The 13,980-nt window shown below is 40.1% G+C and overlaps 1 protein-coding gene across 2 annotated transcripts in view; it reads left to right on the top strand.

Annotated features, from left to right (window-relative positions):
- Positions 1-4,949: 4,949 nt before the first annotated feature.
- Positions 4,950-13,980, top strand: part of adamts17 (ADAM metallopeptidase with thrombospondin type 1 motif, 17) — an 80,288-nt gene continuing 71,257 nt past the window's right edge. Inside the window, exons 1-3 of one of the 2 annotated variants that reach the window (XM_064336621.1) lie at positions 4,950-5,150; positions 5,849-6,219; positions 9,870-10,026. In XM_064336621.1, coding sequence (XP_064192691.1) covers positions 5,078-5,150; positions 5,849-6,219; positions 9,870-10,026 — 601 coding nt within the window. In that variant the 5' untranslated portion in view covers positions 4,950-5,077. The remainder of the gene's footprint in view (positions 5,151-5,848; positions 6,220-9,869; positions 10,027-13,980) is intronic. The other variant, XM_064336622.1, reaches the window with a different exon arrangement.

Here is a 13,980-nt window from a genome sequence, read left to right as displayed (position 1 = left end):
TTCAATGTACTATTTATTATCTTTGCTAGGTAGAAGAAGATGAACTAAACTAAATGCCTTTTTTGTTTAGTCTGTGATATAAACCTTCTGCTCTTCATTGGCTAGTGGTTGCTCATGACATGCACCGGCTGACCCTATAGGGCCAGGTCTGAGTCTTAGGGGGAGACAGTCATTGATTTTTACAGAACTAGCCTGGTTACAAGGCTGCCTTGGTTAGAATTGCCACTGGATCAGCTTCTCTTAGCTTCATGCTAGGTGAATACTAGTTGTGAACAGTGAAGGATTCATCTCTCCCAGGTCAATGTGAGTGATATACTATAGTACTTTATGGCCTTTAGGATGTAAAATAGTCTCAGGCTTGTGGGTAAGCACGATGGAGTGCTCACTCTTCAACTTCAGTGCTCCTTGCATGGGTATCATTGGCAGGGTGGTGTCACAAGAAGCACAATGGCTAAGTCAATTCTGTGACGATAAGAGGGAGAAAATAATTTTTAAATGATTCCAAGGTTTTGGATAAATAGAAATGGCCACAGAGAAGCCTATTGATGGATAGCCTAAGAGAAGTACTTGTTCATACTTCAGCTGTTGTTCATCCTCAGAGAGAAATCCAAAGTTTAGTCAGCTGGACAAGGGGGTAGCAACACATCTAATGAGGGTAATGTTTTTGCCAATGACATTTTGTTGAATAGGGATTACCATTTTTGGCACATTCTATGGAAAGGTACAATTGAGTGATGTGCAATTAAGTGGAATGATTAAAAGCTAATCAAAATGCACCATTTGGTCATGGGAAAATCTAATAAGCTCCCTGATTGGCTGAGTTAAAACTGGCAGCAACTTGATTTTTGAGGCCCTGAAGAGGAAGAGAGGGTCCCCCAGGGATCCATGCCAAGGTAACAGGGCACCCTGAATGAGAAATCATAGTGGCGAGAATGGGTTTAATCCCTTTCTTGGCCTGTCCCATAGACCTCTGTGTGTGAACAGGAACCTGTTTTGCCTGAGCCCTTTTTGAGGCTTATCCTGAGATTTACATGTTGGGAGAAAGAGCTTAATTTCCTCTGGGCCACCTGCACCTGGGACATGTCTCTCAGGCCACCATGCTAGACCCCACACACGCTGGGAGCTTGTTCTGACATAAGATGAATTTAACATGCTTTAATCTGTTCAGTCACATGACCCTTGGGGAAACCACAGGAACCCTTTTCATAGCAAAGTGTTGTCTTTTCTCTAAGCCATGGCTGTTAATTGCCTCTGCAAATAATACATATTCACACACAGCAAAGCTACAAGAAATATGTACTGTATTAATCCTAAAAAAGCAGATGCAAGATTTCAGTATTTGTACTTCCACAGTACCGTGAAGAAGTATTTGCCCCCTTCATTTCCTCTTTTATTGCATATTTGTTACATTCAATGATTTCGTACATTCAATGATTTTCTTTTGACAAAATGTAATATTAGACAAAGGGAACCTCTGTAAACACAATTTTTTTTCCATTAAATTATTATTTCATTTATTTAACATAAAATGTTATCAAACTCCCATATCACCCATGTGAAAAATAATTCCCCCCTTAAACTTAATACTGTAACTGGTTGCACCATCTTTAGCTACAATAAGTGCAACCAAATGCTTCCTATAGTTTGTTATCAGTCTTTCACATGGTGGAGACATTTTAGCCCACTTGTCTTTGCAAAATTGCTTTAATTCAAACAAATTTATAAGTTTTGAGCATGAACTGCTCATTTGAGGTTCTACCACAGCATTTCTATTAGGTTTCAGGATTTTGACTAGGCTGCTCCAAAACCTTCATTTTGTTTCTTTTCAGCCATTCATATGCGGACTTGCTTTTGTGTTTGGAATCATTGTCTTGCTGCATAACCCATATGCTTCATCTTCAGCTCACAGACAGATAACCGGACATTCTCCTTAAGAATCTTTTGGTACAGAGCAGAATTCATGGTTCCTTCAATAATGGCAAGTCATCCAGGTCCCAAGGCAGTAAAGCATCCTCACCCCATCACTCTACCACCATCATGTTTGACTGTTGGCATGATATTCTAATGATGAAATGCTGTATTTTCTTTATAACGGACATAATGGGACCCTGTCATCCAGAAAGTTCCACTTTTGATTCATTTGTGCATATTCCTTGGGGATCATTCAGGCACTTTTTTTTTTTTGTGCAAATTTGAGACAAGCATTGATGTTTCTCTTGGATAGCAGTGGCTTCCACCTTGCTACTCTCCTATAGCATACTTATAGCAACTTTGTGGTGACTATTTTGCTCTGATGATAAGGTTTGATATGAATGAGGTTTAGATTCAACAGGGCTGGCTGTAATCAAGCCTGGCTGTGTTCAATCAGCTGAATCTAATTATCAATTAAATTTGGTTAATTGGTTGATTGAATAACTAAGGGGGCAAATATTTTTTCACATGGGCATTTACTCAGTTTCCCTTTGTCTAATATTACATTTTGTCTAAAGATCTGAAAGCATTTAGTGTGACAAATATGCAGTAATAAAGGAGATTGTGAAGAGAGCAAATACTTTGTCACAGCATTGTATATAGTAGAGGTGGTTCTTGCAGTAGATCAAACCAGAATTTAGCTATCTGGCATTTATAGTGGAACCAGAATATGGGTCCATATGGTGGTCACATATCTGGTTATTATTATCTAGAGATTTAGCCCTATATCAGCAAACTGAGTTTCTTCGCTCACCTTAAAAATGAAATACATGTAGCTGATTTATAACTACTGAGAAACAATTTACTCAATGTTAATAAAACATGATTTTTATGCATTTTATGAAATGCTTTATGCTGCAGATTCTTTATTTCCTCCAGCCGTAGGAGGGGTTAGTCAAAAAGATGACACATTTACAGATGCAGGCAACTTCAAAAGACACCATGTTGCAACTGCTTACAGTGTATATATATATATATATATGCGTACCTTAATCGATTTTCCCTGGATAGATGCTTTCTTGAGGCAAAGAATAAAGATAAGATGAATGATAAGAAAGATGAAAGATAAGAACAGAAGAATCTGTTTTTAAGCATCATAATTTATATCACAGTGTGCAGCCAGTTCATTGTAGTTCACGTACATTGTTTCTTATTTGATTTTTTTCTTACAGACACATAAACCACATTAATGCTGGCTCACTAATCCATCATAATTGGCCTTTTTTCTGAAGACTTTCTTTTATTTATTATAATTTATGACAAATTATTTTTTGAGTAATATTTGCAATTTAAATTTCTACCTTTCAAGATTAAAATATGTTATTTAATACATACAGAGTGAAATATGAAACAAACCCCTAAATTATTTTGTATTTGAATGCCTTATTTCTGGGTACAGACAACAAAATACCTACTTAATTATATTTTGTCTGGCTGCACTCCCCTAATCCAATTTCATCAAGATAGACCCTCAGTTTAATCTACCAATGGACTTTGCCCATGACATTAAATAATGAACCTGAGGAAAAAATTCTCACTAATTTATGACAGAAATTTTTTTTATGAATAAAACAAAATTTGCTTAATTATTAATTTGCATAAACCAATAATAAGAAAAATAGATAGGAATTAAAAATTAAAAAGCAATCTCCAAGAGATTTGTATCATTGCTGTTTCATTTAGTTTATAAAAGGAATGGCCAGAGCTGCCTGTACAGAAAAGCCAATAAACTGGCAGTGATATTGACTACAAGCAGTGGTATTTATGTTTTGGTGGAGCTGAGTATTGACTGAGAAACAAATGGTAAATGACTTCATTCACATCTTGTGGTGCTGTCTACTTTTGATGCAGGATTATGTTTGTGGAGGAGAGAGAGATTGATTTTTTGCTCTTCATCCTGTCTCAAGAGAATATATAAACCAGCTCTGTTGTACATTTTGAAGAGGGGACAGGATAAAAGACAGCTAAGGTTCGATCTGGAAGAACATTTTATTCTTAATTAAAACACGGATACTAATTATGCTGCAGGCAATCAAACTCTCCATACAAAGTGAAATTGTCCTCCGCTGATTGTAAGTGCACACTCTACCAATTTGCAATTAAGAGTCAATGAAAACTTACTTTCAGCTGACCATTAGCTTGTGCGCGCGCGCGCACACACACACACACACACACAGAATTAAAGCTGACATGCTCTCTAATGTAATGCTTACTAAAAATAAATACAAGAAATGTACTGTTTCCCTGGGTAAATTAGAGATGGTAAACTGCAAGTTTCCAAATGACTGTCAGTGGCATTTCAAGAAATGTAAGATAAAACAAATACCATGGGTCTACAAATGCACTATAAAAAAATATATATATATATTACATCAGAGGTCCAAAAAGGCTACTACAGGCTACTATGCATTCAGTCATGTCCAGAGCTAGAGATATGAATGCTCCTGAAGTGTCTATTGATTTTCTTTACTTTGAAATGTTGTATGTCAGAGTGATAGGCCTATTCCGATACTGATCAGTAATGACTGCCGTGTATCCATTCGAATATTTTTTCCTTCTCAGATTAGATATTGATCAGCCACATATGAATAACCTTTATTGTCCATTTATTTTCGACTGCAAAATTAATATAATTCGTCTATGCACTCATTAAACTTTCGAGAGATTGCCAATTGACTATGAAGGATTTAACGCCAAAATCTGAAGAAAAATAAATCACTTCAGCGGTGGTTGCTTGCCAGCTATTAGAGAAAATCACATGTTCAAAGAAGTGACACACATTCTACTGTAAACCTGTCCGCGCCACCCAGCATTTGTTCTTTGTACTACACCGAAACCACGTGTACGGTTACAACCCACCAAATTGAGTGATGGCAACATGGTCGAATCGTATTTTACGGATCCTCTTCTCTGAACGTGCCGAACCCAATACCCTTGGAGGGGAGGCTGCCGTGAGCCAAAGGAGGCGTGTCTGTTGTTTCAACTTCAGTTTGCCTGCGGTTGAGAGTAATTTCATAAACTTTGAAGAACTTCGCTTCAGCCGGAGTTTCCTCCGCAAGCTCTCTCATCCTACAGGCTGCTAAAAGTTCATACACCAGTCTTTATCATGCATGACAGCTATGCACTCTATGTTTTACTATTTTCGCTTGTTCTGAGCATCGGACTGAAGGCGATAACAGGTAAGAAGCTACAGATAGACCTGCTCAGTAGTGACTTAAAACACAAGTTCATACCTGATGAAATAACTATTAAGCTCACAGTGATCTTAATAGGTTACGTAGTTTGCTAATTTATTGGTTTCTTATTGCAAGTTGGATATAACCTTCATTTCGAAAGTTTTTATGTGATCAGTTATGTGATCTAGATGGGTAGTTTTCTTTGGAGTCGTTGGCTTTGTGCAGTTCAGTTTATGACAGTGGCCAGCTTTCACATCAGTGGATTGAAACTGCATGGCAGTTAATCTATCTGGTATCTAGTTGGCAAACTAACGTTAAACCGATTCCTGATGATTTTTTGATGTAGCATTTTAACGGTAAAATCCTACCTTTTGATGAATGTAGCTCGATTTGTAGCTTGGTTTAGTAAGGTGCGAATCTAGATGATCCCCGGGGAATAAACTTTGCAATCTATCGGGAAACATTGGGAGTGTGGGTAAGCGTTCCATTCGTCAGCATATTGACGAAAGTCTGTCATAGAATGGATCCACTTGAAAAAATTCTCCTGTCAATATTTTAACTTTAGCCTGGCTTCATAAGTGTTTTGATGGCATCTACCTGCTATCGAAACCAGGTATAGGCCAATGAGACACCGATAAGATAAAAACACACGAAGGCATGAAAATCTCTCATAAAACTGCTTTTATGTTTTGTTTTAATAGCGGATTCTGGAGGTGAGACGGATTTGGTAGTCCCCCTTGAGTTAACCGGGGATGATGCGGTTCACCTGTTGCAAGTACTCAGACGGAGCGGGCGCAGACGGGGGCAGCGCTCCTTGACGCATTCAGAAAGGCACCACTTCAAGAAAGATGAGGATAACTTGTTTCTCATGTTGCCTGCCTTCGGCAAGGAACTATATTTACAACTCGAAAGGGACGCAGGATTTCTTTCACAAGATTTTGTCATCGAAGAGAAGGACGGAAAAAGGACCACGCAGCTGACGCATATTCCTGTTAACCAACTCTGCTTTTACGCCGGACGGGTTTTCAACCACAGCAACTCTTTTGCATCACTGAGCACTTGCGGTGGTCTGGTAATTGTTTTGACTTCTTTTCACATTATACATTTTGCATTTAAAAACGGGGGTTTGAATGGTGTGGGAAATAAAAGCATTATTCATTTAACTTAATGTTTAATTTACAAACTTGTCGAACAGCATTTTGTCTTGCAGTTTGTAGGTATATGCAGTCGACTAGACTGAGGAATGATGTTCCCTTGACAAAGGTTTCTAAAATTGTGTTATGCGGGGCCACACACAGGCACACATACACTGCACGTTGCCTGTGGCAAACTTTTATCACGGAAAGCCTTAGAGAAGAACAACCTCTCTCAGTGAGAGGGAAGCTCTACAGTGCTGTTACTCTTTGGTATGACTTGAGGCCCAGCTTGTATATGTGGGTATCTCTAACAGTGCTGAATGTTTCCATTCTCCATTTCCAACAGTGCTTGTGTATGCTGGTGGGAGGGGGCTTGCACTGAACATGGCTAGGGCTGCCTATCGTTAAAATTACTCACAAGGGGGGTTACCCAGCAGTCAGTAAGCCACAGTCAGTCAGTCAACTGGCTGAAAAGGATGAGTAGCACTATTGTGGCTGGCAGTCAAGCAGATGATTGGCTAGAATGTGGTGTAACTTTAACCCCCACCCCCTAAACATTCTGTCTCTTTGCCTGGTGTTTTTGGATCCATTCACCCATTTCATTCATTGCTATATATTGTTAAAGCAGTTTATTACTTCTTTTGATCCAGAAAAAAGTAGAAAATTTGAGATTATATTTATTTATAAATGATCATTAAGTGATTTATTAATTTGTGTATTTTCTGTAGATTCTCAAATAAAAAAATTGCAGTTTTCAAAGTTTGTGCAGGTTATAATTTTTCTGTAGAACATGTGGTTATGATTGGCTGAAATTGTAACCTTTAGCCATTCATGGAGGCAAATTGGGTAAGTCTATGACACCTTTTTCAGGACTTTATAAGCTGATTTTTGCTGAAATGTTGATAAAGAAGGCCCTCTCTTTCTGCATATTTTGACTTGGTTGTGTTGCACTGAACTACAGAGCAGGCTGTTACCATTGGAGGAGACTGTGCAATTTGCTTTTCCTGTTCAGTTAAATCGAAGATTCTCTCGGGTCATTGGTCAGGGTGAAAAAAATGTCTGCAGGTCAAACGTAAGGCAACAAAACCTGTGCATTGACATGCAGGTCATACAGTGGCACTTGGAGACATTTTCATTTGTGTTGTTAAATCTCTCGGCTGTTCTTGGCTGGGGTTCAGTTAAAACAAAGCCCCGAAACTCCGCCTAGTGGAGGTAAACGGTCTCATTTCATCAATGTCAGTGGAGAGGCTAAGCAGAGGGTAGGCAACAGATTCAGATTGCATCATTTTCTTGACACTAACTGCGACAGGACAGTGAATGCGGAATAGAAGAGTGATTCTGAGATTCCTTCTGTGTTTCTCTGCTTAAGACTGGATATGGATGATCGAGGAAAGTTGTACTCAGTGGCAGATGTGACTGACTTAGCGTGGTCACCGGTCTTTCTGGGTGTTTTTTTTTTTGCCTGTCTTCAGGATATGCTACCCCTGTATGGAAACGTGTAGGCTATGTCTGTTCAGTAGGCAAGCTGTTTCACTGGAGAATGGAGCTGTGTTTCTTTATATACTGTGTATTTGCTTACCTGAGTCTTTTTACCTCAAATCTCTCTTGGACACATACATCAAAAAAACTGAATTAGGGGCACATGGAATGGAACCTGGATCTGATGCGAGCTCACTGGTGCACAGTGGAAGGTCTTTGCAGTCCTTTTCTCAGTCCTCGCTGCGGGAATCTCAGGATTTTTCTGTTTATGCCTTCCATCATTCCCTGATATCTCCAGTTTCTCCTCTGATATTCCTCTCGTCTGCCTCTGTTTGGCCCCCCTCTGAGCATTTGGGGGAAATCGATGATCTCAGCTGATTGGCGGCAGCACTACACGTTGAGTCGTGGTGTTTACAAATACGAGCCAATCTCTGTAGCTTAGCTAAGGCTGTTTAAGATCCAGTGGAACCCTCTGATTACCACATTGCGATAACTTGCAGAATTATCAGCCGAGCTGTATAAATAGATTTTTACATGTTATGGATTAAATGTAAGTTGTATGCATGTTAGAGCTCAAAGCTTAACTCTGAACTGGGCACCTGCACCATGTAGGCTAGTAATCGACTTCTGACAGAATTCTGTTTTGGCTGGGCATTCCACATGGTATTCTGTTAAGCCTCTTTACAGAGATGGCTCTGTGTTTCATCTTGGTGTTGTGTGTGTGCGTGCATGCATGTGTGTGCGAATGTATTGTATTTCAGTAGCTAAGTGAACAATGGTTGAGTTCTTCCTATAAAGTTGATTTCATGAAAGAAAAAGACAAAATTATACCGGCTTTCTGTTCTTGTATATTGTTTTTTCTTGATCGTAAAACCAACCTTTCTTCCAATTGAATCCTCACCGGTTTTTTTAGTGATAAATATTTTCTTGCTATTTACAGATGGCAGTTTTAGTAGTACTGTGCAAGCTGAAGATGATTAGCACTGTGAGTTCACACTGGAATGCTGTAGATGTTGAGGAAAACATTGCTTATCAGTCTAAACCTGGCTGTAATAGCGACTGACATCAGTGTTCTTTTAGTGCGCTGTTAAAATCTGATCTTTACAGTATAATCACACGGGGCAGCGTGTGGTATGTAAAACAAACCAGCTGTGACTGTAACGGCGGGCGCTCGCTGCAGAGCGGGGCCGGTGTGTCTCTTTACGTGCTCGGATAAAAGAAATCACTTTGCAGCACGGGGCTGTGAGTTCTGTCAGCACGCCCTGCCGTTTCCTCCCTCTCAGCCCTGGGGCTCAGCGCTGAAATGTAAATACAGGGCTCGCATCTCCTCCCTACATCTGTTTTATGAATGCGTACCTCGCTGGTCTCCTTCGGAGCGTTCGCTTTGCGAGTTGGCAGGCTCGCGAAGCGAACGTGGTGAGAGAAGGACCGCGTCTATCGGTCGATTGAAGGCACCGTCCAAGTCTTGCTTCTGTTGCCTGCGTTTGGGGCTGTTGGGCATTGCTCCTCAGAAGTAAAATTGTTCCCCAGGTTTAGTTGTTTCTGCCCTTGAAACCAATAATGGTTCACTTAATTTCAGTGAGGATTCCAATGTTAAAGAGATATTAACAAGGCCACAACATATTTATGTCACCCCTGAGAGAACTGGGTGAGTGGAATTTGGCTTGCTTGTATGAGATTATGAAGAATACCTGTTCTAGAGGACGTAGATCTCATTTCAACTTTTGGGGGGGAACAACAAACGCGAAATTTTCTATAGGATTGTTTTGGGGGACACTAGCGTTACCATCCAATGCAACATGATAATGTTGGGAGGGCCATTTAATGTTTTTCTGAAGTTGGGGGGGGATGTGTTCTTTTGCATCTGAAATTGAGTTACTGCAAATTTACTAATCAGTAAATTATTATTTGCATTTTTTACTGCAGACTTTAAGGAACCATTATTGTTAGGGTATTGTGTTTTTTTTAGACAACTATCTCATGACCAAATTGTCCAACCCTCTTTATGAACCGGTCAACTGCTGTCATATCCTAGAAAAGGCATTGCAGACCCAGTTTTTGTTGGTTGTTTGTAGTTGCCGATGTGTTGTCTTGTGTCTCTGCTCAGACAGGACTGGTGCAGATCGGAGATGACAGCATGTTTATCGAACCTGTAAACGCCGGTCAGGACTCTTTCTCTGGTGTGGAGCACAAGGTCGTTCGGCAGAAACGATCCCCCAAGTCCAGCTCAGAAACGCATCCCAAGTACTGTGAAATCATACAAGGTGAGTAAGTAACAAGCGCCTTTTTCATCAAGATTGGTAGCTCGTGCCGTCCATTAGTGATAGTGCTCGTGTTTGCATTTTAATTGTGCCTTTCCTGTGTCCATCCCCACTATCAGTGCTACCTTCAGTAACCTGCATTTTCAAGCTAACACAATGTAAGACAGCCATGATGCTTCAATAACCATGGTCATCGAACCATGGTCATTGAAGTCTGCTAAAGGTGTCGTTATAAATGCCCATTGGCTCGGTGCTGTGGTTGTCTTTAAGGGACGGTTCATCAAAAAATGTAATTAATGTATTTTTCCACTTGCCCGGAGTAGTACCTGTCCATCCAGATAGTCAACTCGTCACATTACAGAGAAACTATCTGGATGGACAGGTACTACTCCGGGCAAGTGGAAATCATACCTTAATTTAATTTTTGTTTGAACTGCCCCTTTGAAGTACTTTTTGCTACTGTTTCATGCCTCCCCATGATTGTTTGGCTCCGAGGAGCAGGGTGGGCCGACTTAATAAATAGTCAGTATCAAAGCAACATTTTATATTTTTACTGTTGAATCTGCTCGAAGAAGTTCTAAGGAGTTTTTCTTTTTTTAATGAGCATCTCAGTCAATGAGCTCTTGTTGGAACCTGTTAAAGCTCAGTATGAATGCTGACTGGACAGAAAAAAGTTCCTTTCCCCTTCTGTCTTACATAACATTTTCTAACCCTGGGGCGCAAAATTTCCAGATATTTCAACCAAGAGGAATTCATATTTCCTGGGTAGGCTTCATCTTTTGAGAGGGGGCCAAGGGTTTGGCTGTGTGAGGGCTCTGACTGGGAAAAGGAAGTGTCTTGGTCTGGCGATGCAAGTGGGGATTTGTAGTTTTGCAAAAGAATCCATCTAAATTTGAAAGTAGCAGATTTATTTTGTAGACAATTTCTTAACAATGTCATGCTGAAATATTGAAGAGAGCTGACTGATTAAACATTTTTGGCCATGTACACATCATAGAACAAGGGAAATTATCAGAAAAAAATGTTCTTTTGTGATATTGAAAAACTGCATGCATTAAAATATAATGTGCAAAATGAGATTAGATTTATTTTAGCTGTGAATTTGTTTATGTTTGTTTCTTGATATATAATAGATCCAAGGTAATATAATACATGTTTTTGACCAGTGTACCTTTATTATTGTTTCATATTTAACAATTTGCAGTGACAAGCTGGCTATAGCAGAGGAGCCAGGAAAAGTTGCTGTGTACTGAAGTGTTATGGGTGACAGGGCCTCGAGCCAGTGCCTGCATCTGTTGCCTTTTTGCTTAATTGACATTGACTTTATCCAGTTTCTGTCAAAGCCCTTTTCAACAGAATGATCCAGTTCTTAATTTGATAGGTATGCTTTATGCAAGTCAAAATATAGCCATCAGTTTCTGGGTTTTTCAGAGTAGGTATAATAGCACTAATTATTATTTTAATGCCCATGTCATGTCAATTGAAAAGAAATTGGTTCGCACTCAAAAAATGGCTACAAAGCTTCAAAAAAATGTCATTATTTATTTTTTAATTAGTTTTCTTCAATGCAGAATCATGCAAAACTAATAAAAAAAAAAATTAATGACATTTTTTTGAAGCTTTGTAGCCATTTTTTGAGCGCGAACCAATTTCTTCTCAATTGACGATATTTCACTGGTTTCAACACACCAAACAAATTAAAATGGGTGAGCACGGTGATTTCTCTTGCTAGTGCCCATGTAATGACAAGCGATCATATTCATGACAGGATCTCCTTTTGGCGGATTACTAATCTCTGTCCAGGTAGAAGTTTCTTGAAGTACCTCTTTTACCGCTCATGACAAAGAGCAGTGAACAAAGACTGCAGCCTTGATATTTATTCATCTTTGTTATTAAATCAAATCCACTTATCTGTAGTGGTAGGTTGAAGACAATTGAACTGTTGTTCTCATTATAATGTCATTTCTGTCCTTTGCATGAGGGTAGTGATGAATAAGTGCAATCTAGAATGTGCGCACAGTTGAATATTACATAACTCCTTTGAAGGAAAGACCACCAGCACATTTGACAAGCTCTATAAATAAATTCTTTCCATATGTTCATATCTGGGCCCTAGCATGGACTCGGGCAGTAATTGAAACCTCCTTTTTTTTAATAAGGAATCAGACCTGGTAACATAACATTTCTTGAAAGAATCCTTTATGAAGAGAGTCTGTCCAGGGGTGTGTTTGCACCTCTGTTTGGCGGCTGTGACCGTGACACTTCAGCCCGGGACAATGAAAAGGGCTCCAGGTGCTTTAGCCATTCAGCTCTCCCAGGCACCTGGCGTCTCAGGGCGGGCGGATGGCCTGGTGCGAGGTGCCAGATTTTGGGAATTCTTTCCCCCGCGCTCACGTCTGCTCGGGGGCTGCAGCAGAGAGCCAGAACCCAGCCAGAACCCCCCTTCCTTGGCGGGCTGCTGAAATGCCTCGGTAAGGGGAGAGTGTTTGACGTTTCCCCCTAAACCGCAACTTCCCCAGAGGGGACGCGATACCGACTGAGACAGACTTTATATCCATTAAATTCCATGTCCTGAATATTTTGCAGAGTTCACTCTCCCCCAACCCCACTACCCACACACGCATGCACACTTTCTCGGCTCGAATGGTTTTTGTACAGCTGCACAGTCTGGATGCATAACATTGTATCGTATTACAACAAAAATGCATTAAACAAAGTGATGGATGTGGGCAGTATGGTTGTGCTAAGCAGAGCGTCGTATTATGGAAGGATAAAATCTTAGGGTGTCCCATGTGAGGCCATAGAAAGCAGGTCATTGAAGATGTTTCAAAAGATGTGAAAAAGAGAAATTGTGGCACCAGTAATTATTTAATGATCTGTGGTATACAGCACATTGCGTGCTTGCATTCAGTGTTATCCAAAATGTGAATTTTCACATGTTGCTTGTTGTGCTAAATAACAAGAACGACTTTCTTAATCTTGAAAATACCTTGCGAGCAACCTTGATGTCTCACGGTTGCTGATGCCCAGATGTCATGGATGAGGTATTGGCCATAAAATGCCATGAAGTAGACAGAATAGGTATGAAATCAGTCCATCAGGTCCCTGTGGTTCTGCAGAGAGAGCGTCGGTTGGTGGAAGGGTGGGGAAGGGGAACTGAGGGTTCAGTGTCGAACCAGCCTGTAACTTAAGCATACAGTATTTTCATATGCTTGTGGAGGAGCCATCTCCAAGTATTGTTGTTAATAATTATCCCACACTTGTAAGGAATGATTCAAGCCAGACGCTGTGATTAAAACTCAGTTTAGCTGTGGTCAGCCTCAAAATGAGAGGGAATTTGAAAAATGTTGGAACCTTCTTAACTATAACAAAACTGCTTCCAGTTTCTGACTGCTCATTTGTTTCACAGAGTTCTACTGCACAGACCTTCTGCATTTTTGTTGTATCTTTGCATTTTTGAGCTTGGCGCACAAACCTCCCTTTCAGGCCTAAGGCCATTGGAAATTGGGGCCCTCTGTGGAATGGATGTATATTTCTTTAAAAGCAAAATATCATTTGCTTAGGATCTCAATGCTTTTCTCTGGAGACATGCTTGGCCACTGAATTGGTGGAGATATATACAATATTTCAACCACTAATTTCTGCAAAGAAGCACCTGAATAGTCTCATACATTTATTATTTAGAACTTCATATTTCAGGACCTGTTTTGTTTATTTTGCTTTATCGTACTGTGTTTTGTTCTATTTTAAGAGAGCTGAGTTGTCAAATGCATTTCAAATGAACTCTCATATAATGAATGCACTTTCCAGCACTTTGGAAGACCACTAATGTACTAGGAAGGTAAAAAAAGATGTACAATGTGAGTGCCCTATGAGTTGTTAACATTCTCTGTGTGGTGCTTGGACGGGAGATGGAGGTTGGGGGAACGGGGGGGGGGGGGGGGGGAGTGGGAGTGG

The sequence above is a fragment of the Anguilla rostrata genome, chromosome 5, assembly GCF_018555375.3.
Source record: "Anguilla rostrata isolate EN2019 chromosome 5, ASM1855537v3, whole genome shotgun sequence".
Lineage (NCBI taxonomy): Eukaryota > Metazoa > Chordata > Actinopteri > Anguilliformes > Anguillidae > Anguilla > Anguilla rostrata.
The sequence above is the reverse complement of the archived record's forward strand: the minus strand, read 5'-3'. Positions and strand labels throughout refer to the sequence as shown.